This window comes from Oryzias melastigma, linkage group LG21 (genome assembly GCF_002922805.2).
Source record: "Oryzias melastigma strain HK-1 linkage group LG21, ASM292280v2, whole genome shotgun sequence".
Taxonomy (NCBI): Eukaryota; Metazoa; Chordata; class Actinopteri; order Beloniformes; family Adrianichthyidae; genus Oryzias; species Oryzias melastigma.
This window is the reverse complement of record NC_050532.1, coordinates 11,701,394-11,722,267: the sequence shown is the minus strand read 5'-3', so window position 1 is coordinate 11,722,267 and position 20,874 is coordinate 11,701,394. Positions and strand designations below refer to the sequence as shown.

General features: G+C 37.7%; 1 protein-coding gene across 1 annotated transcript in view; it reads left to right on the top strand.

Annotated features, from left to right (window-relative positions):
* The window catches only part of LOC112155273 (ephrin type-A receptor 6), a 166,630-nt gene that overhangs the window by 5,178 nt on the left and 140,578 nt on the right, over nt 1-20,874 (top strand). The window contains exon 2 of the mRNA XM_024286797.2: nt 10,295-10,359. Within this exon, the coding sequence (XP_024142565.1) occupies nt 10,295-10,359 (65 nt within the window). The remainder of the gene's footprint in view (nt 1-10,294; nt 10,360-20,874) is intronic.

The following is a 20,874-nucleotide window of genomic DNA, read 5'->3' as shown; positions in this document are numbered from 1 at the left end:
ATAAATTTGGTTTAGAAAATGAAGGAATCTTTACTCTTTTGGGAGTTTTTAGGTTTGTTTTGAAAGACTATAATCACTTTTTTGTTATAGCAGTCTTAGTAGATTGTTTACTAAAAGGCTAAAATACAAAATCTAAAACTACTTAATGTTAATAGATAGGAACATAACAATGATTGTAAAACATTTTGCTTAAAACATTTTTTTTTTATAAAAGAACAGTTTGTCTAAAAAACTTTTAGATTTTAGATCAAATTGCATTACTTTACTTCTTTTGTCTGTGTTTTCTTTTCGTAGTCCCTTTATCAATGCTTGTGTGTAAAACTTTGTAATGGAAATAGGCCTAATATTGGATCTATAGGATTTGACACAGCACTTACAGCTAAAATGTACCCTAACAAATAACTTATCTAAATACTCTACTGTGGTCATTAAAAGATCTAATCGGACATCTCTGAACATTTTTGTTGCCAAATGTTTGATTTTTGGTGTGCAGAAGGTTTCTAAATCCTGTCACGCCTGTCAGGTTGCCTCTTTTCCGGGTAGTTTTCCATTTCACAGCATATCATCTCATCTGCTGAGAGCCAAGTGCTTTGTTTACACAGCTAAATTACAATGTGCAATCCCCACTAAAACACTCGCCGAATCAATTTTCACAAGTCTCTGTTCATCAAATGGCACCGTTTGTCTTTTAGCAAAACTTGCTGTTTGCTTTTCGCACACACACACACACACACACACCCACACACACACCCACACACACAAAGGACTGTAGCTATCTTTGTTGATGCTAGAAGTCAGAAGAGGATGGTCAGATTGATTTTTAGCTGACACAAAGGCAACAATAACTCTAACATTTCATTAAACGATTTGTAGAATTGCATCTTTCAACACACTGTTACAGAAGGACCCTACATCCAGAGGACCATACAAAGTACGCGGAAATGCATTTTATCAACGACCTAACCTTCATCTGACTCATAAATTCACCCTCTTTCTAGTCTGAGGCTGATTTTGGAGATAATCTTGACCATGTTTACATGTCAGTGACGTGATTAAAACAGAGCTGTCAGGAATATTTAACCTTAATATGAAATAAACTCCATTAAATGCTATTCAGAGAACATCGAGTGCCAATGGTCTACAGCCAATCAGGTTGCAGAATGCAAGAACATGAAGGGTGAACTATATAATATTGTAGCACTAACCATTTGTGTGACAGAATGAAAGTCTTTATCTGAATGGGTTTGTATGATGGAGTGTGTGAGCTGCTGTTGCAGTTGAATTGAGTACATGTGTAGTATATGTATAGTATATGCGAGTATGTTTAGTTTAAATGTGGAGACTATTTTGGCCAACAAGTGTGTGAGTAACTATAGAGTGTGTGTGTAGACAGGCCCCGCCCATTCTAGTTTATCACTTAGTCCTGGTTGTTTTATGATGTTGCTTCCCTCTGTTGCCACCTTCTTCTTCCCCCCACCCCTCCCCCACCCTCTTCCTTTTTTCCGTCCGGTCCAACGACAAAGAAAATATAAAAAATAAAACATACTCAAAAAAAAAATATATATATATATATATATTGTAAAGGAGCACTGGTTTGTGAATAGATTTTTGTATAAATTATTGACATTTTTTTAATGTATATTGTAATAAACAAATCACTGTCAAGTTTAGGATAATCAAGTAGAGTAAAATAGTATACAGTCTAATTCATACTGCTCTTCTTTTCCTCCTTTTTCTCGCAGTAGTGCATATAGCAAAAAAAAAACGGTCCACTTCCGGTGTGTCCGTCAGCAATAACAATCCAAGATAATCGACTTCTATTGTAGCTTTCTTGTTTGCATCACTTTTTTTTGTTCGCAGTTATTTTTTTTTTTTTTGCCACGATCGCTGTTTTGTTTGCAGATATTTTTGGCAGTTCTCAGCCACCGTAGGCTGCAGCCATGTTGCTACACCTGGTCTTTGGCTGCTAATTCACGTTCACATGATTTAACTAATAAATAGCATCCAGTAACTTCAGCACCCTGGAGATGATGATATCAATCAATCAATCAAATTGTATTTATACTATATATATATATTAGGGCTGTCAGATTTGTCGCGTTAAAAACGCGTTAATTTGACATGTGCGTGACGCCGACAATTTTTTTGACGCATTAATTGTGGATTTTCTCATACGGGCCTTTCCATACCGCGCGGGCGTCCCACCCCCTAACTCACCGGCTGCTCTCACTAGATCACGGGCGGGTCTCCAACCACCGAGCTGCTAGCTAGAACCGGCCCAGCGCCAGGACTTGAAGAGCTCTTGCACCCTAACCCGGCTCCGGTTCGCGTCTGGAGCCGCGTCCCGAGAGCTGCAGACCCCTGACGTTCCGAACAGCAAGCGCACCGGGGGACGTTTTAAATGTAGTTTAAACAACGCCAGTTATTATTAGATGAAAAGATAAATCTCAGCTTTGAGTGTGTGGCCCGTCCCTCTTTCGCCGCGTGAAAATATGCAAAATATCCCAAAGTTCTGGAGGTTTAAGCGTGATCCAGCCCCAGCATATCGCTCTGTCTGCCGGCATATTTATCCATGAGCTCCGCTGGACACGTCGCTGCATCGAGCTGCAGCCAGAGAACGCGGCGGCAGGAACAGACTGTCAAACTATCCACAGTGTATTCCGCTTTTCTCAGTCTTTAATGTTTTAAAAAACAAAAGTTTATTGGAAATGATAAATCTCCATTTCATTCATTACTGTAGTTCAGCAGAGGAGGAAAAGATTTGGTCCTGACAAAAAATGAACATGAAAGTGTTATGGAAATGTTATTTTTGATGTTTTTTATTTTATTTTACTGAACGTTGATTGAAGTTTTGAATTTAAAATGCCCTTCACTTGCACTTGGGTTTTTGTTAGGCATTTTATGTTACAGCCTTTAATTGTTAAGAAAGTTTATTTCAATACAATGTTACAAAATAAAGTATTTCTGATGATAACTATTAATTTTGCCATTCTTGTTTTCATAATTAATGTAGAACTGCTAAATTTCACGAAGCACACATTTTTTTCCCAAAAAAAGGCCACATGTAAATTTGCGATTAATTGTGAGTTAACTATGGTCAATGCAATTAATCGGGATTAAAAATTTAATCGTCTGATGCAGACTTGTTGAGCACAATCACAATGTAATGAGTAACGGTAAATGGCCATTCAAATGTAGTGGAGTAAAGACTACATATATTCAATCAAAAATGTAGTCGAGTAGAAAGTAAAAGTTGCTTATATTTTTGATACTCAGTACAAGTAGAAATTAGCCAAAGAATTATTTAAGTAAAGTAACAAAGTCCATGCACTCATATACTTTAAACCACTGCTGGTAAGACAATAGGTTAATAAAACAGACATCACTGAGTAAACTAATCGTCAAAGCACAAGAGTAACCTTCAGGCTGCGACCGGTGGAGCTCTTTGAGGGAATCGGTGGTTAGAGAGAAGTGAGGCATCTAAGCAGCAGCGTCAGCAAGAAAAAAGTAGCAAGCTGAAAGAGGAACACTTGCAGCTCTTGCACTGAGGGTGTGAAGGGCCCCAAAAGAAAGAACGGTTCCATATATTCCAAGGAGAAATTGAACATTTCTTCCTGGAAGAGCAGGTTGTAGAAGAAGTTCAAGTACAGCATTGAAACACTGGTTTCTGATTAATGGCTTTCCAGGACAGCACCCCCTTGCTTTGGGTACCGGGACACTTCGGGTTCGTAGATGTACCTCGAAGAAGTAGAACTGCACACGTTTTGTGATAAACCAGCTTCAGAGTTTTTTTGTAAATTTTTTCACTGGCCGACATTGTATTAACCCAAAGCAATACTTCAAGCTTTAAAGAGGCTGCATCTGGATGTTGTTAGGACTAGATAGCTATTTTGGGGTGCATGCGAGGCCTGCGAGGGCTGTAGGCCAGACAAGAATGTCATCATTCTGCTGGAGCTCCATATATTTATGAGTTGGCCAGCTCATGTTCTATTTATATCTAGCCAGTGCAATTCCCAAGGGACCCTCAGCTCCAGGCAAATTTTGTGGGTGCTTCAGCAAAAGATAGCTCTATGGAGCGATGAATAGAGACAGGTTGGATGGATGGATATTTACATGCAGGCAATTTTAGAAAACCGGTAGCCATGCTGTTCCCTTCACTTACATAAATATGCACAGAATTAAGCAAAGTTTGACCTTCTATCTCAACAAAAGGAACATCCATCGTTGTCCTCTATCATAGAAACTTGCATTTATTGTTTTATAGTACTTTATTTCTAGTTGCTATATTTTAACTGAACATCACCTGAGGAAAAAAATCAGAAATAAAATTCAACCTAAATATATATGTTACTGGGTTATTTTAGAATAATAGACTTACCCGATAATTTACAAGATGAAAAAAATCCATATTTTTGGGGGGTTTGGATTAGCAAGAGTTGACCATAATCATGCGGAGGTTTAATAATGGAGGTTTGAAAGGTCATATAAGCTCACACTAAAGCATGCCTGTGTGTGGCACTTGGAACAGCTGTACTGCCGCTATTAGCACACCACATGCTGGACATCAAAGCGTATGTCGCCGAAATGAATCAACTTCTACGCTTTCGCTGCTTTATGTATAACAGGATACACAGAACAGGGGTGTGTGGTGGTGTAGTTGTGTGCAGTCTTGTCTCTCAGGAAGTAGGCCCTGGTTCAAATTCCGACTGGGACCTTTCTGTGTGGAGCTTGGACATTTTCCTCCCACCATCCAAAAATATGAATTTTAGTTGAACTGGTGTTTCTAAATTGCCCTTTATTGTGAATGTGAGTGTGTGGTTGTCTGTGTTGCCCTTCGATGAACTTTGAGGGTCTTAGTCCTTCAGTGGCTGGGTGGGCTCTATAAACATTAATGTAGCGGGGCGGGGTGACACAAAACAATACTTCACACAGAGTGAGGCTCTGTGTGCTGCTTGAGAAGCAGGTGGTTGATTGTCAGATTGGAGTCAGGTGAGTTAGAGCTCTGGAGACTGCACCTGACGGTGACCAGAGGGGGAGTAGGAGCTCTGACTCCTGACAGGAAGATACAGTGAACAGGCTTGGTAAGGTGTGAGGGCCCTTTTATTCTGAGCTGGTTGGTCTGCAATACTGTGGTTCTACGGTTAATCAGATTAGTGTGGTCAGATTTAAAAGTTCATTTGAACTCTCATGTTAACTACTAAATCTACACATTCTCACTCCAAACTCATCATAAATGAACGTATGGTTAGGGCCCCCTCTGTCTCACTTTATGTAATGTTTGGTGTCCCCAACTCGCCGGTTCTTGACGTACTGGCTGTTCCCATTAAATCACAGGTCCCCAAACCCTTGGGACATGGTAAAAGACGGGATAACAACACAGAACCAGCATCAACTCAGGGTACTGGAACCAGGTTAGGGTGCTGGTTTGCTTCCCGAGGGTTGGGGACCCCTGATTAGGGTATGCATTTTTTTCCTGTCTGTGACCCAGTACCAAGTGGCCCTTGGACCGGTATTAGTTTGCAGCTCAAAGCTTAGGGACCTCTGATTTAATGGGAACAGCCAGCACGTCAAAAAATGAGTTGATAACACCCAAAATGTCAGAAATGTATGCGTAGGGTGCCCGAGCCATACATCCATGTATGAGGAGTTAGGAGTGAAAATCTCTGAATACCAAATTCACAGAAGTCTTCGATCATGATCAGATCTTTGTTTTTGTTCTATAATCCTAGATATACACACACATATATATATATATATATATATATATATTAGGAAGGTTAAAACTTTGAGATTTTAAATAAGAAAAAAAAAATGTGAAAATGATTATGTCTATCTTTAAAAAGTGTCCAAAGTGTGTAGTGACGGGTTAAAACATGTATGATTCTACTTTTCGGATTTCACCAATTGGGATTAATTTTAAAATGTAACCTTTAAGCGAGAGAAGACTTTTTTTTTTTTAATTCTTGTCTTCAATCAACTGATTTTCCTGTTCTGGTTTGTAATCGTCCCTGTCAACATTTAAGACCCATATATTTGTTTTAAAGGATAAATGTTAACGGTGCCATAAGTAACAGTGTGCTGTGTTATAAATGTTTTTTTTTTTTTTAATCCTGATTACATAATAGTAATTTTTGATTTTGCCCCCAAACGTGTACATTAGTCGATCTTCATATGTGGTAAAGTGATGTGTTCAACTACCAGGTATTTGGCTGTTCTCCAGGACCCACTCTGCTTCCATCCCCACACGAGCTCAACGGTGTCCATGAGCACCATTGGCTCTGCCGGCTATTACAGCCAGACACTGATGTGGACACGACACAGAGCGGGCAAAGGAAGACACAGAAAGACGTTGGAACCAATCCAAACAAAGTCAATAACGGAAACATTAAACTAGTGGTATATAGAGGATAGGGCTGTGAGATGAAAGGATCAGCATGGAGTCTTTCCTCGCTGTGCTGGACAGGACGGTCAATCAATAGAATAATCTGCTGCAATTTCATAAAGATCAATGTCCATTTTCTACAGCTAATCTCACACTGCTATAACACAGTGTGAGTCTGTGGATGCTTTCAGAGCTGCTCAAAAGGGCCATTTTTTGGTTAAATCACTACAATATAAACATCAGCCAGTACTCATGATTTAATATGCCCCATGCTTTTAGATTCACATTTAAAGATAAAAACTTGACAAACAGGGTAGCTTTAACCACTGAAACCCGTGTTTTTATTGGTCAACATTGCTTCAACATCATTCTGATGGTAACATTTAATTTAATTTAGTTTTAGTTTTATTCATATTTTAGTCATGTTGAAAATTCGTTATAGTCCAGCTTGGGTTATGGTAAAGCTGAATTTGTTGAATATATGTTAAAAATATAAAAAATCTGATAGGAATAAATTGACAAATAGACAAACACAAGCTTTTACTATTTGAAAAAAATGTCATGTTTTGTTAACTTGGCTTTATCTTTCTATTTTATAAACATAGAAACTCCCCCTTAAAAAATGGCATTGTATTTAAGAAAAAAACTTTAAAATTTCCTAAAACACTTTTAGTAAATGTTTAGTAAGTACAACAATTAGTTAAAAAACAAATTTAGGTAATTTTAGTCTATTTTTGACAATTTTCAAGGATTCTAACTCTTGAAGAGCATAAAAAATGTGTGGATGCTATATTGTCCTGTGGTCTCACTCACTGTATAAAGTAGTATGAGGAAAAAATCATTTTATGACAAAACATAATTTTATACATTTTTAGAAAAAATGAAATGTAATTAGGTTGATTTCAGAATCACTTTCCTAGAAATGTAGCTTCAAATTTATTGTGTTTTCACCACATGGAGTATATTAAATTACTGAGTAAATATTGTTTTCTAGTTTCAATGTGGACACACAACACAAAAAAACAGTTTATTAGGTATTCCCAAGTAAGCAAGCACAAGTTCTGATTGGATCTTATTACAATTAGTCCCGCCTTTCAATTATGGTTTCTATGATACAATTTTTAATCTTTAAAAAAAATGTCAAAATTATTAAATTATCAATCTGTATGGGTCTGGGAAATACTTATAACAGAGTACAATGAAAAAAAAAACACGTCACCAAAGTTAACATTGAATTATTTTGACATTATTGCTGCATGTGAAACAAAAGTGGGCGCTGTTGTCAATTTTTTATAGTTTGAAACCTGTGAAATAATCAAGCTTATTTTTTCATACTTATTTATATTATTCACAACAGCAAAAACACATGTCGTAGAAAACCTTCTGTGACATTTAAGGGAGTATTGTTTTTTTATCAATTGCTTTTACAATATCTTTCTCATAGGAGAACATATCGGAAATAAAACATTCTTTAATTTTGATTAAAAAGAACATTTGGAGTTTTTATTTCAAAACTGTTGCTTTTTTCCATTCAGTGTCAATTACACTAATAGGTTGATGTTCTTTAGGATAAACACAAACTTAGAGAAATTCTGTGTTGATGTGTTGTTGGAATGTTTGCAAAATGACTATAGGACCCGGAAAAATATAAGAACATTAGAAAAATAACACATCTTCCAACACCACATTAATGCAAAATAATTTTCTGTTACTAAACACTGTATTTGTAGTTCACCATCTATGTGGAGAGACCAGAATTAAAAGTAAAACATTAAATAGATTTATCAATATCGTTTATTTCAGTTTGGCAGATCAGATTAAATAGTTTAACAACCATATATTGTTTTGCCATATTGGGCTTTGTTGTTTGAAAGATTGAGAAGAGGAAACATATTCATTAATTATTCATTATTATTATTCATTAATTTATTGTAGTCAAGTTTTTTAAAGGAAAATAAAAATCAGCATGATGTATGCATTGGTCCTCTTGGCCTATTTTAATTCTCCTGATGAAATCTCATTAAAAAATGGCCGGTAAAGGCTCCTCCTTTCATTGGGAAACCTGAGTTTACCTTGAATCTTTTGTTTTTGTGCAGGAATAGCCTTTTTCTCTCTAAAAAACACTATTTTCTGTCAACCACAAGACTTGTACTTCCTACTTATGTTAATATTCTGAAAACACCAAATATAGAGTTTTGGGGGCTTTTTTTTCCAAGTTCACGACCTGCACCATAATTATATTGTCAAGTATTTCACTCTAACAACAGATTAGAATATTTTTTTGGATAATTTATGCAGTTAATTTTGTCCTCAGCAGGCGTGCAGCACATTATTGGCATGCAAAGTTTAAAATAATTCAACTTTATATGACAGATATAAACTGAAACACATACATATTTGAGTAAAAGTGACTAATTATTAGAAATTAGCCTTTTCTAACTTGTCTTGTCCAGCAGACATGAACAGATTTTGGAAAAGGAAAATAAATTCCTTTATTTTGACAAAGACAGTCACAGACATATTTACACCAGGTTTTGTCCCCCTTAGCATCATACTGATCAGCCTATCACGGCATTGAAAGTGTCTCCTTTGATGCACATTGTGTAATAACTAGCCATCCCACAGTAATGATGTTAATGGAGATTTATTCAGGAAATACCGGCACTGATAGAGATTTGTGGCAGCATAATGAGCGCCCCAAGGACCACTTAGAGCGCCGTAAGTGGACATTTATGACTGACTGACACATACAATTCAGTCATTAGGCAAGTGGAAAATACACTTTGATTTGTCGAAGATCGCTGAGTATTGACCATGTGCGGTTCAGAGTGTAGCATTTAAGGCTTAACTTATGGCTCAGGAAAAAGGTAATTCTTATCACTGATGTTCGTTTTAAGGAGAGAAAAGAAAGGCGTTTGAAACAAGATGAGACAGGAGTTCTTTTTTTATTTTTCTGCTGCTCACTTTTTAACATTTATGTTCTTTTGTCTTCCAACTTTTTCATAATTTGTTTTAACAAGTTAACTTGCATAAAATATTGTTCAGATTTGATGGGGGTTATGTAGATTTATGGAAACCACATTCTTCCATTTTCCACATCTACTATCTTTTTTATTTATGATATTTTCACATATTGGTGTCGAAACTGGGTTTATTTTTCTTTAAAGACCCCATTTGATCAAATGTTGATCTATTTTGAATGTGTTCGCAGTGCTCTTTTAATTATAATTATGCATTTTTTTGCCAAAATGAAAAAGAAAAAAACAAATCTTTGTTTTTTTTTCACAATATAGACTCTGTAGAAAGGCAAAAGTTCATCAAAAATTTGCCTCTAAGATGTGGGCGAAATTGATGATGTGGAGTAAGCCCGCCCCCATTTCCCATCACCCTTTTGTTTACAATCTCTGCTCCTGATTTACCATGATTTTAATAAAGAAATACTCAGAAATGCAATTTTAACCCTAATTTTATCTCAATAATTCCCCCCATAATGAAAAAAAAAATGCTTCCAGAACATGTTAAAAATACTAAAAGCAGGATTTTTTTGGAGTGGGCAAATGTTGTGGAAAATGTTTTGGCTTTACTTTGTGAGAAAAGTACAACTATCTTGACAACATTTGGCTCAGGTAAATACACACCACTGTTAAAAGATCATAGAAGGCTGGTTTTATTTTCAAATCTTCTCTGTTGCCAATGGTGTCATCTAAGATATAAGAAATGCAGGAAATTACTGCAATATATAAAACCCCAAATCCTGAAAAAAATAGTAAAAAAAAATGTTTATGTAATAAACAGCTGTAGTCATATTTTTATGCACATATTTGAGACAGATATTTCAATTTTAGTGCAAAAAAGTAATTTGTGTTCTCAGATGGGTCCTAATGTCTTCGTCCCTCTTTTTTCTGTTTTCAGTTGTGCTCCTGGATACAACATCTGTGCTTGGAGAGCTGGGATGGAAGACATATCCTATAAATGGGGTAAGAAGGGCACTACTGTCTGCATTCAGTCTCTTTAAAGTGTGTCTTCTCAAAATGCTTGGCTGCTGCAGCATCAGCAAGATGAATTAAACTCATATTACTCAGTCAGAAGCAGCCGGGATGGCATGTTCCAAATCCACTGCCTTGTTTTTTCGGTCAGACTCCTCTTCCCACAAGGGAAATACTGTCATTTGGAGACAGATAATAAGGCAAAGTCTCTAAGGAAGCTTCCTTTTTGTTAGCCAGTGTCCCACATGAATTCCTGTCACATTTGTCTCCCTTTATGGGCACAATTTCTAAATGTGAACCCATTCAACAGTTTTCTATCAACCCCTGTTGTGGTTAAAACCATGTTTTTAAGATGCAGTATCAAAATCATTTGCGTACAGCCAGGATGCCTTTTTTTCTCTCCACCTGCCATTCTTCCACATTTACATGTTTAGATGATTGAAAAATAAATCAAACACAGTACATTTTTCATTTATATGTACATATAAATTGTACATTCAGCTCTAGAGTACTGGTACAATACACAAGAAAGGATTACATGTTGTTCACCATATTGAGTATTTTTTATCAGTCAGCTTTGCCCAGAAGACATATTCTCATTTTAGTTTGGGAGCTGTTGGGTACAGAGCTGCATGACTGGAAATCAGAACTTTGGAAAGTGTCAAAACAGAATGTACACTGGTACATAAAATATACAGCTGCTGACAACAATATGGAACATCCTTAGATCAAAGCCTGCTGCACCACAAGCTTGCCTCTCTGTTTTCGGAATAACTGAACTTCCTGCAGCCATAGGGTCTAGCATGTTTTCTCCTTCATGTCTTTTCTTCACACTCATTATCAAAGTCCTAAAGAGGTCAAATCTGATGTCCTGACAATGTAAAGTCATTGCTTTTGACAGTTTGATTTTTAAAAGTTTTAAAGTATTGTTATTATTTCAAGTCAACTACAAACAGAAGCTAGTAGAAAAAACAAAATGAGACACATTTTTAATAGGGGTGTAATGATTAATTAATTATTGATTAATCAATTAATCGATGAGTCGATTTTCATTCCACGATTCAATCAGATCGAGGCAGAATCGAATCGAATCAACCTATACCATTAAAACATTTTTAAAAAATGTTTCAAAATAAGATTAATCAATAATCGATATTGGAAAATACCGTTTGGATTGAACCATTGTAGGTTAAGCGACTAACAAACGTGACATGACAGCAAAAAACAATCAATCCATCATTACAGTCCAATGTGTAGAATCCGTTTTGGGTTCAGGGGCTGCTGGAGCCTATCCCAGCTACGGTTGGTCGAAGCCAGGAACCACCCAGGACAGGTCGCCAGTCTGTCATATTATTATAGAAAAGAGAATTAAAGTTTATAAAAAAATGGATAATAACTTAACATCTTGACATTTTTTTTCAGGTCATTCTTTTCTTCTTTTTGCTGTAAACAGTTAAATCAACTTGTTTTCTGCTTCCATGCATTTTCCTTTGCTCTTTTTTATGTTACTCTTGATGACTCACTTCTAAGTTTCCTAGGCTCTCCAACACTTCTTTGCCTGCTCAAGTCTCCCCAGATGGCCCTTGCTGGACCATATCAGGGTTATGGATGTGATTACAACATGTAGGCTGTAGTGACAGCCGCCCACAGTGTTAAAAAAAAAAAAAAAAAGAGGAGAGAGGGAGGCTAGTGCCTCCATGATTAAGCTGTCAATCCTCTTCCCTCCTCGCTCATCCTCTGTCCTCAGACTTACCATTAATATTTAAGCCAGGGAGGAAAGAGGGCCTGAAGGAAAGTGTAAAGATCTGGAGAGGTAAAATAGTTTAAAATGCCCCACACTACCTGGGCGCTGGCAGTAGCAACTCAATCTCGACCATATTAGACACAGCGCGGTATCAGGCCGGTGCAGCAGCACATCATGTAGAGAGACATGCACTTGTTCTAGTTTTGGACATAAACTGTTGTCAGTCAGGCTTGACCAGTGCTGTTCTTAAAAAAAAAGTCATATATAGTAACTACTTCAAATGATTCTTAGATAACAAGTTTGCACAAATTCCCCATGATTTAAATGTGTGATGTTGTTTTGGTTTGTGTCTTGCTTTCTGTAAAAATGTACTTGCGTAAAAAAAAGTGAGAGCAGCAGGAGAGTTTAGATTCTGAGCTTGCATGAAAAGCCACCACAGCTGTGGATGATGACCATGTTGTGACAGGGCACAGTGCTGGGAGCAGAAAATTGTGTTTTCTGGTTTTGGAACATTTGCATTCTCTAGTCCTTTTTTTATTCCTTTGGCCTTTTTTCTTTGTTTCACATCCACTCCTTACAGCTTTTTTTTAAAGTTCTTTGTGGTGTGAGCTTCTGTTGCGCAAAAGAAAAATGACACAAGTTTTACAGAGACATTGGAAAGTTTGATTCCAGTTCCTTTAGAGTGATGGTGGAAATTAGCACTTTTTTTCTCCTCTTCCTTATAAAGCTAATTTGTAATTTAAGCGGATATGAAGCGTCATATGACCCGGTCACCTTCTTAGCTACTAATTTGTGTCAGAAAATACGTACAAGCACCTGACCTTTGGCATCATCTGTTAGGTCAAAAGGTCAGATCTGAATTTGACAAGTCCCAGGTGAAATATTCTTTAACTCCATCCACAGCACAAGCGAAGTCTGTGCCTTTGCTTCCTGTTTGGCTCAGTTCCTTTCAAAAGTTGGAGTCTAAAAGATGTTGTGATTTATGTTTCCCAGCAACCCAATCCAGAAACTAACTAAACGAAAGCCGGGAGTGGTGATGTATGGCCAGCAGGCGCTACCTGCCCTCGCCGCCGCCATTTGATGTGCTGTCACTGGCTGAATGAGGGCGCCCCTCACTCTCTCCCTCTGCCACTTTGGTCAAAGCTACACGTGGCAAATAAGCGAAAAGAAAAAACACTTTTTTCAAAATGTCGGCTTTTCTGTCTATTTTATCTCCATAGCAACCATTTTGTTTTTTGGTCACTCGGGGGGGACAAACAGGTCTATGTAATTTTCAGAAGAATCGGCAAAATTACATTTTTGGATTTTCTTGACAACAGAATTTTTTTGTTAACCCACACCTTCATTCCTAATATCTGGATTTGTTTTATTTAAAGCACTTTGAGCGAGATTGGTTTTGGGAAAAGTGCCATACAAATAAAGATTGATTTTATGTGCATTTAATGAATGAATCGATGATTCATGTAATAATTTTCATAATGATCCCATAAAAAAATGTGCAACAGGGAAACGTCGCTTTTGCCAGCTCGCTACGTTAATATTGTTCTAAATCTACATATTTTAAAGCTAGCACTTTTTCCCAAGCAGCTCCAAAATCATGCTTGAGGGGTTAGGAGGTGATAGATTCAAAACCTGTAGGAGGAATTCAAACTATTAGCTGGTACTATAGCTGAAATTTTTTGAATTTTTTTCCCAGGTCAAATTCAGATTCGTACTTAATTTTGAATTTTTATTTTATTTATTTCTTTTTGATGGTGTCTCTGGCTGTGATGTCATCATTTTTGAGGGAGATTGTTCACTTGGCCTCTTCAGAGTATGGCAGTTTTGGTGAGTTGTTGAGTATGTGGTGGGACAAAATTTTTTAGCTTAAAATCGCAGTAAGAAGAAAGAATTGCAAAAACAAGATGGTCCTTGCTGTCCAGAACTGCTGCGGGACATATACGGTAAAAGCTACAGATTACGTCTCCCTAGAGGTCCATATTTCTGGCATTTGCAGCCGTCGGCAGATGTTTGCTGAGACCAGCCTGATCTGAAGTGTTGTTCAGGCCCGTCTCCTGGTTCCAACGTGCCTTCTGATTATTTTGAACCTGCCCCGCTTATATTAAGCAGACCTGTTTCAACACGCCGGAAGGAGAAGCCTTCCAAGGAGAGCTGTTGGAATGTTTGTTAATGACTCAGACGTGGGGAAACATATTCACACCCCAAGATTGCACTCATTAGATGTGTGCATACTGAGCAGGAATCTCACTGCAGGGCTTTAAAGCAGCAGAAGTTGATGAATGGATGTGAGGGCAGGATTGCATAGGAAAAGCCAAAAAAAAGGGAACTGACTTAGAACGAAACCTCGCTGAGAGATGCACGGAGAATGCGTGTCTCCATACTCTCTGTTTCACCCCATGTTTGTAAATGCCGCGTGCTGACACATCGCCATGTGTCAAAGGGGTGAATGAAAGGGAGAAACGGGAAACGGGTTGATTTGACGTCTGCATGCAGCCACAATAAGCTCCACTCAGAATGGGCAGACACAGTGCTGAAATATGCATGAGCCCTTTCCCAGCGGTAGGTGCTGGTGCAGGGAGGGGAGTGAAGCGGAGATGGGGGGGGGCTTATTTATTAAATTACATGAAACAGCTTTAAGGGATTAAGAGCGGCCGGATGTTGCTTTTGTTTTCACCCATTGATATTGTCGCGCTCGCTGAGAGGAGGCAGGTTACAACACACAGGCTGATAGTTGCCCATCATAAAAGGAAGCAGTAATCCCATTTTAAACTATTGTCGGAGACCCAAGGCAGCCAATAAGTCAAGACTTTAGTGTTATGTAAGTGGGGGAGCTCAGAGATGCTGGTTTTATCGCTTTGGGATCACCGCTCAGTAGAATAATTGTCTTTGCAAACACATTACCTTAGAGGGAAGCCTTTGAGTGTGTGTTTGTATGTATGGTGTTTGTTTGTGGGGACATCTGTTTACGCGTGTTACTGAACCACATTGCAAACCATCATCTTGAGTGCAACGACATTCAGGATTTACCTCCTGCCGGTATTTTCTAATTTTTTTTCCATTTAGAGCCTGATAAAGAGACTCTTACATGATAATGTTAACCTAGAACGAATGAAACAAAAGCAACTGCTGTTGTACACCACTCTACTTGAAGGTTATACACCTTCACAATTCAGTTTATTGATAAAGCATCAGTTCACAAGGAATACTATGTTGGAAGGTTACACCGTGAAAATTTGCTGAATCTAATCTGGGCCAAATAAGTAAAAGTAATTTAACACTTTTAACGTAGTTCCAGTAGATTCTGAAACAGAGAAAATTCACTGTGATTTTACAGTACAGTTTACAGAAATGATATGCTTACGTAGTCAAGGTAAATCAGATGACTGTCACGGAGAAAAGTCTTGTACATCAATGCAAAGCTGATATGAAAAGCTGTCTTTCTTGGCGTCCGAATCAGCTGATTCATGCTGATTCCATAAGCAATCAAAGAGTTGCGGTAGGTCAAAGAACGTGTGTCATCCGTGTGTCGCCCGAGACATCTCAGGTGTTAAAGGGTTATTGATCAGCTTTGTAAGGGACTCCCCTAAAAATGTCTTTCTTACATTGCATTTGATTGGTTACATTTGATGAAACAGAATTAGCCTGTTTGTGTCAAAAAAATGTTTAAAAAATTCAAAAAAATTGAGCGAGATTGATAACATGACCTAATGCTTTCTAAGAGGCATATTGGTTGCAATTTTGGTAAGGCTCTGAGTGCAGCATGTTACATTACAAGGTAACTGAAATCCATTCATGTATCCCTTTTTCCAGCCTCCTGTATCCCTTTTGGAGTTATATAGTTGCTGGAGCCTGTCCCAACTACTGTTAGGCAAAGACAGGGAACACCCTTAACAGGGGACCAGTTTGTCGCAGGGCATCACAGTTACATACACTCACACAGGACAATTTATGGACAGAGAAAACCCAAGCATGAACGGGGAGAACATCCATAAAGTTTCCAAACCTGGTCTTGTCCCATTTATGGTCATTGGATGCTGGAGCCTACCCAGCTACTAATTTTATAGTAGGGTTATTTAAATGATCATACATGATTAAAAACATTTCAGAAGTAATCAAAGACTTGGTCATCATAAATGACTACTTTAATAATATTTAAGAGCCAAAGTACAGATCAACAGTCAGATTTACCAAAGTTTTGCTATTTGGTTCAATTTTATTTTCCTTTTTCAGTCACCCACAAAATCCCATATTTGTCATTTGTTCCCCTGCTAAACCCCAGAGCAAATGCTTCTTGTGCCATTTCACAAACACAACAGCGTAAAAATGAATTTGTCAATTCAAAAAACTAAAAATGTGAACAGCAAGAAAGGACAACTAATGAAAGAAAAGTTTATCCAATTATGCGTTAAGATGTGATTTTTAGGACTATAACAGACTTGCGCACTAAAGTGCTTAAACGTTCGAGTTTGTGCACCCTCTCATGCCTCATATACATCGACCCGATGCAAACCCTTAAGCTTTTTATTGCAATATTAAGCCGCAGTAATTGATTGCAACTACTCAACCTGGGGCTTATCTCAAAGCACACCCTCCATTCCTAACACTATTAGCCTTGAGAGCGACACTGAACCACAGAGAGGAGAGGAGAACATCTGTTTTTCAGTGTCCTTCATAGCTCAGATAAACTTCTTTAATGGGTGCAGCTGAATGATGGCCTCCAGCTCTGTGGGAGAAAGAGGGAAGAGGGAAAAACCCAGACTTATTCCCCACTGTAGATGTACACAGATACATATATGTGTGTGGAAGGTATGATGATTTTCATCTCAGGGAACTCTGCCATAACCAGGCTTAAGCAGTGCTGGGGGATCCCTTAATTGGCTTGTTTCTTGTCAGGGACACGCTGAGGCCAATATCTAATGCTCTCCCACTCGGCATCTTGCTGACAGCCGAACATATCTTGACAGGTTTTTGGACCAAACCTTTTCGTGCGAGGAATACAGTGAGCTGAGTTACAGGAAGAGTGGGAGGGAAGGACAGGATGGATGCAAATTGAAAGAAGAGGGGAAAACAGAGGCGAGGAAGAGTGAGGAGATTATTAGTGTCTAACTGAACACAGAGGCTGAATATATAAATACAGGAAGTGGTGGCAGCCAGGGAGAGAAAATAGAACATGTGCTCACCCGGAGACAGGTTGAGTTTAAAGGATAGAGGTGTCTCTTTTCAGTGCAGGAAAACATCTTACTCTCCAAGAAGATTCGAGGAAATAATAATGCCATCACTGCACACAGACAGAATTAACTGTTGCATTCCCATTATTATTATTTTTTTAAAAAGCTACGTTCACACCACCCTCAGAAACACACATTCAAGCAACCACTTTTATGTAAACGTGCGTTTAAGCTTCCGTGTTCAAATATCTTACGTTCACTGAATGTGGTTTACTAGTGACGTATGGATGACATCCTTTTGAAAACTGATCATGAAGGAGAAATTAATTATTAACGTTTGTGCCCGGCCAGAATTATATAATACCAAATCTTTCATAAATCGGAGCTGTGAAAAAAAAAAAAAAGCAAACACCATATGCTAAACGCAAGTTCACTTTTAATTAAAGGTACAAGGTGTTTTTCCAACCGAATATGTCCTCAGAACATTGGGAGTGTATCTATAGATCGGGTCAGCTGTTGTAGAGGTGTTCCTCCCCAACACTTTAGTCCCTAATGAAACCATTACCACCAAAGAAGATGGAGCCCTTCTCCAATTAAAAGCAGCCGCTCTTGACATTCAGAGAGTGTCACACGTGTCTAACATTCTGTTCCCCGGTTTAATGTCTGTTGTTTTGTTTTTCTTTTATTTTGTCCTCTTTCGGCTGTTTTTTTTTTACAAAATAAAAACTATATATTTACAGTGTTTCGTTTGTTAACAATTAGACTGAGTATTTAAAGTTTTAGACTGTTTTTTTTTTCTTTTTTTTGTCCAAATTCACATGCAAAAGTTAACACCAACACTGTAGCAAAAAAAAAAAAACTCTGCTGCTGTTCAGATTTTTAGATCATTGTTTATGGATGAATTTCATAGTCGTTTCCTACTGAATTAGTACTTATTTTAAGGAAGAGTGAGCTCCCTTTTATGTGAGTTTGAGTTTTGATGCATTTTAATATAGCAATGGGCTTATATTTGGTGCAAAATTATTATCATAAAAATTGATTTTCTCATTAATTTGGGTGTAAGGAACAATATTGAATTCTCAGGGTGTTTAAATTCCTTCTCTATCTTAAAACCTTGTTGCATATTAAAGCTTTTTTTTTCCAATGAGAAGCTAGATTTAAATTGAAAATGTTTTAAATATACGTTCATATAAATATGTATGAAAATGTGACAGATTTTTAATGCTAGTACTGATGAGTCAGCCTCCTTTTTTGTGGATGTCTCCATCATGCCTTCCTTAATTTTTACTGATTTTCCTCATCAAGTAAAATTCATGTTACAGTCATAATATACTCCTCTAAATGGGACAAAAATTATATTTTACAAGCATATTTGCAGTAAAAGGGATCCCACTCAGTAAAAAATCCCATCTTTTTCCTTCTTTTATAATATCTTTCCTGTTGTGCTACCACATACTCAGTGGGTCTGAGCTGTTTGCATCAAAACAAGACGCCCATTAAAAGCAGCGCTGATTTGTTGACCTGATTGTATCCTTGTCATTTGAGTAGTCGCTTTTCATGGCCCTCATATTAGCAGCACGCCTAACCTGGTCACACACCATTTATTTTCTGGACACATTCATCAGCATGCCGCCTGGTCACAATTCAGTGCATGGCACACAGTGATCATTGCACGGGTTTAAAATTAGGAAACACCCACACACCACTACACCTTGGTCTGTGAAATACAACCCATTTTTATTTTCTTGAGTGGCTAAATCCATTTTTGTTCCCCTTCTCTCGTGTATTTGCTTGTTTCATTGCCTCCCCTGAAGTTTTCCACCCATACTGGGATTGATGTCGGTAAACCAGACATGAGAGGTGTCAGTTCTGGTTCCATTTGGTTTAAGATGAGTTGACAAGCCCTGACAGAAATTTTGAAGACAGTTAAATAAGACTGAGACGTTGTAGTGAGACACTTTAGTAACCAACAGTTTTTCCAGCCTACTGAATCTCGTAGTGACTAGTGGGAAACTTGTCAGGTCGCTTGCTTTTTTTATGGCCCTTATCTGCTCCTAGTTCAAATCCCGACTGGGTCCTTTGCGACAGTTTGAATTTGCTTGTTCTCTGTTTTCCATGTGTGGGTTTTCTCCAGACACACTGGCTCCCTCCTACAGTTCAAAAACATGTTTGATAGGTTAACTCAATTGGCCATCATGAGTATGTGGGGCTGTCTGTCTCAGTCTGTGTCCATGCAATAGACTGGCTTCTATGGTGTAGCCTGCCTTTGTCCTATCACAGCATCTCCAATCCTTTGAGTAGTCACCAATTCTGGAACTTGTACTCTTTTTAAGATAAGAGTGTTTAACAAAAGTTAAATTTCCATTACACATATGCACAAAACTTGATAAAAATGATAGAAATGTAAAAAAAAAAACAGAAAATCCTGTCAGATTTTCAAAGAATTGTATTGTATAAAATAGGGACAGTATTGTTGACTCGTTGTCCCTCTGTATATTTACTTAAAAAATAATTCTATGCTCTAAATGACATCAAATACATTTGCTGCTTTACATATTTTTGTTAGATCTATTGAGTTTAACAAAACGTATTAAGTGTCCCCTCGTTTATGACGAATGACTGCAGGTACAAAGGTGGTGGCCACCATGTTCACTGCAGCTCTCTTACCGTCAGGCAGTATTTTCTGACTGTTTTCTCTTGCAGTGGAATTTTAAAATGTCGACCACATTGTGTCCTGGTCATGGGGATATCCTGGAAGTGTGCTAGTGGGGATATGGAGGGATGATGTGGAGTTACTTTCTGTTCTGTCATTCCACCATGTATTACCTTTTTTTTTCTAAATAAGTCATTTTTCCAAGAACATTTTAATGCCTTAAGCCTTTACAAGGTTGATGTACCTAATCCCCCCTAAATGACATTCTCTGTTCAAAGCCTCTCATGAGATTTTAGATGTTAAAGCTTAAAAAAAGAAATAAAGAAAGCAGTCTATAAGGTGTTATAGCACGAGTATGTGTGGCAGGAATGTAGAGGTTAGAGAAGGCTTTTGGTATTTACAATATATGGATCTTATTTAGGTATTTAGCTGGGTTAACTAATAACTCTTAAATAATGGAATCACGTCTGGTTGCTTATGTTTAACTTAGAATATAGTAGGAACAAAAGTTAGATACTAGACTGTAGTTCCCACTAGATTGATATAAAATGCACAACCCAAACACGTTTTTTTTCGTCAAAATTAGATATTTGATTTTCCTACGATGGATCTGCCACCTGTAAGACATCTCTTTTTTTTCACCCACAGATCATGTGTGGTTGATTGAAACAGGGGTTTTCTTTGGACTGTCTATATAGTCTTGTAATAGCTTTGTGCCTAGCAGAGCAATCGCAGTGCTCCATCAAGCTCTGACACATCCATTTGTCACACTCTGTGCTCAAATAGAAAACGAAAGGAAGATGCACACGAGCACACGCTTACAAGCACACTGGGATATCACTTCCAGAAGGGTGTCCCAGTCCATCCTACATGAGGGGTTATCATATTTTGATGTCAGTGTGAGAAAAAAATCTACACCTGTTGGATTGTTTGGGTGTGGG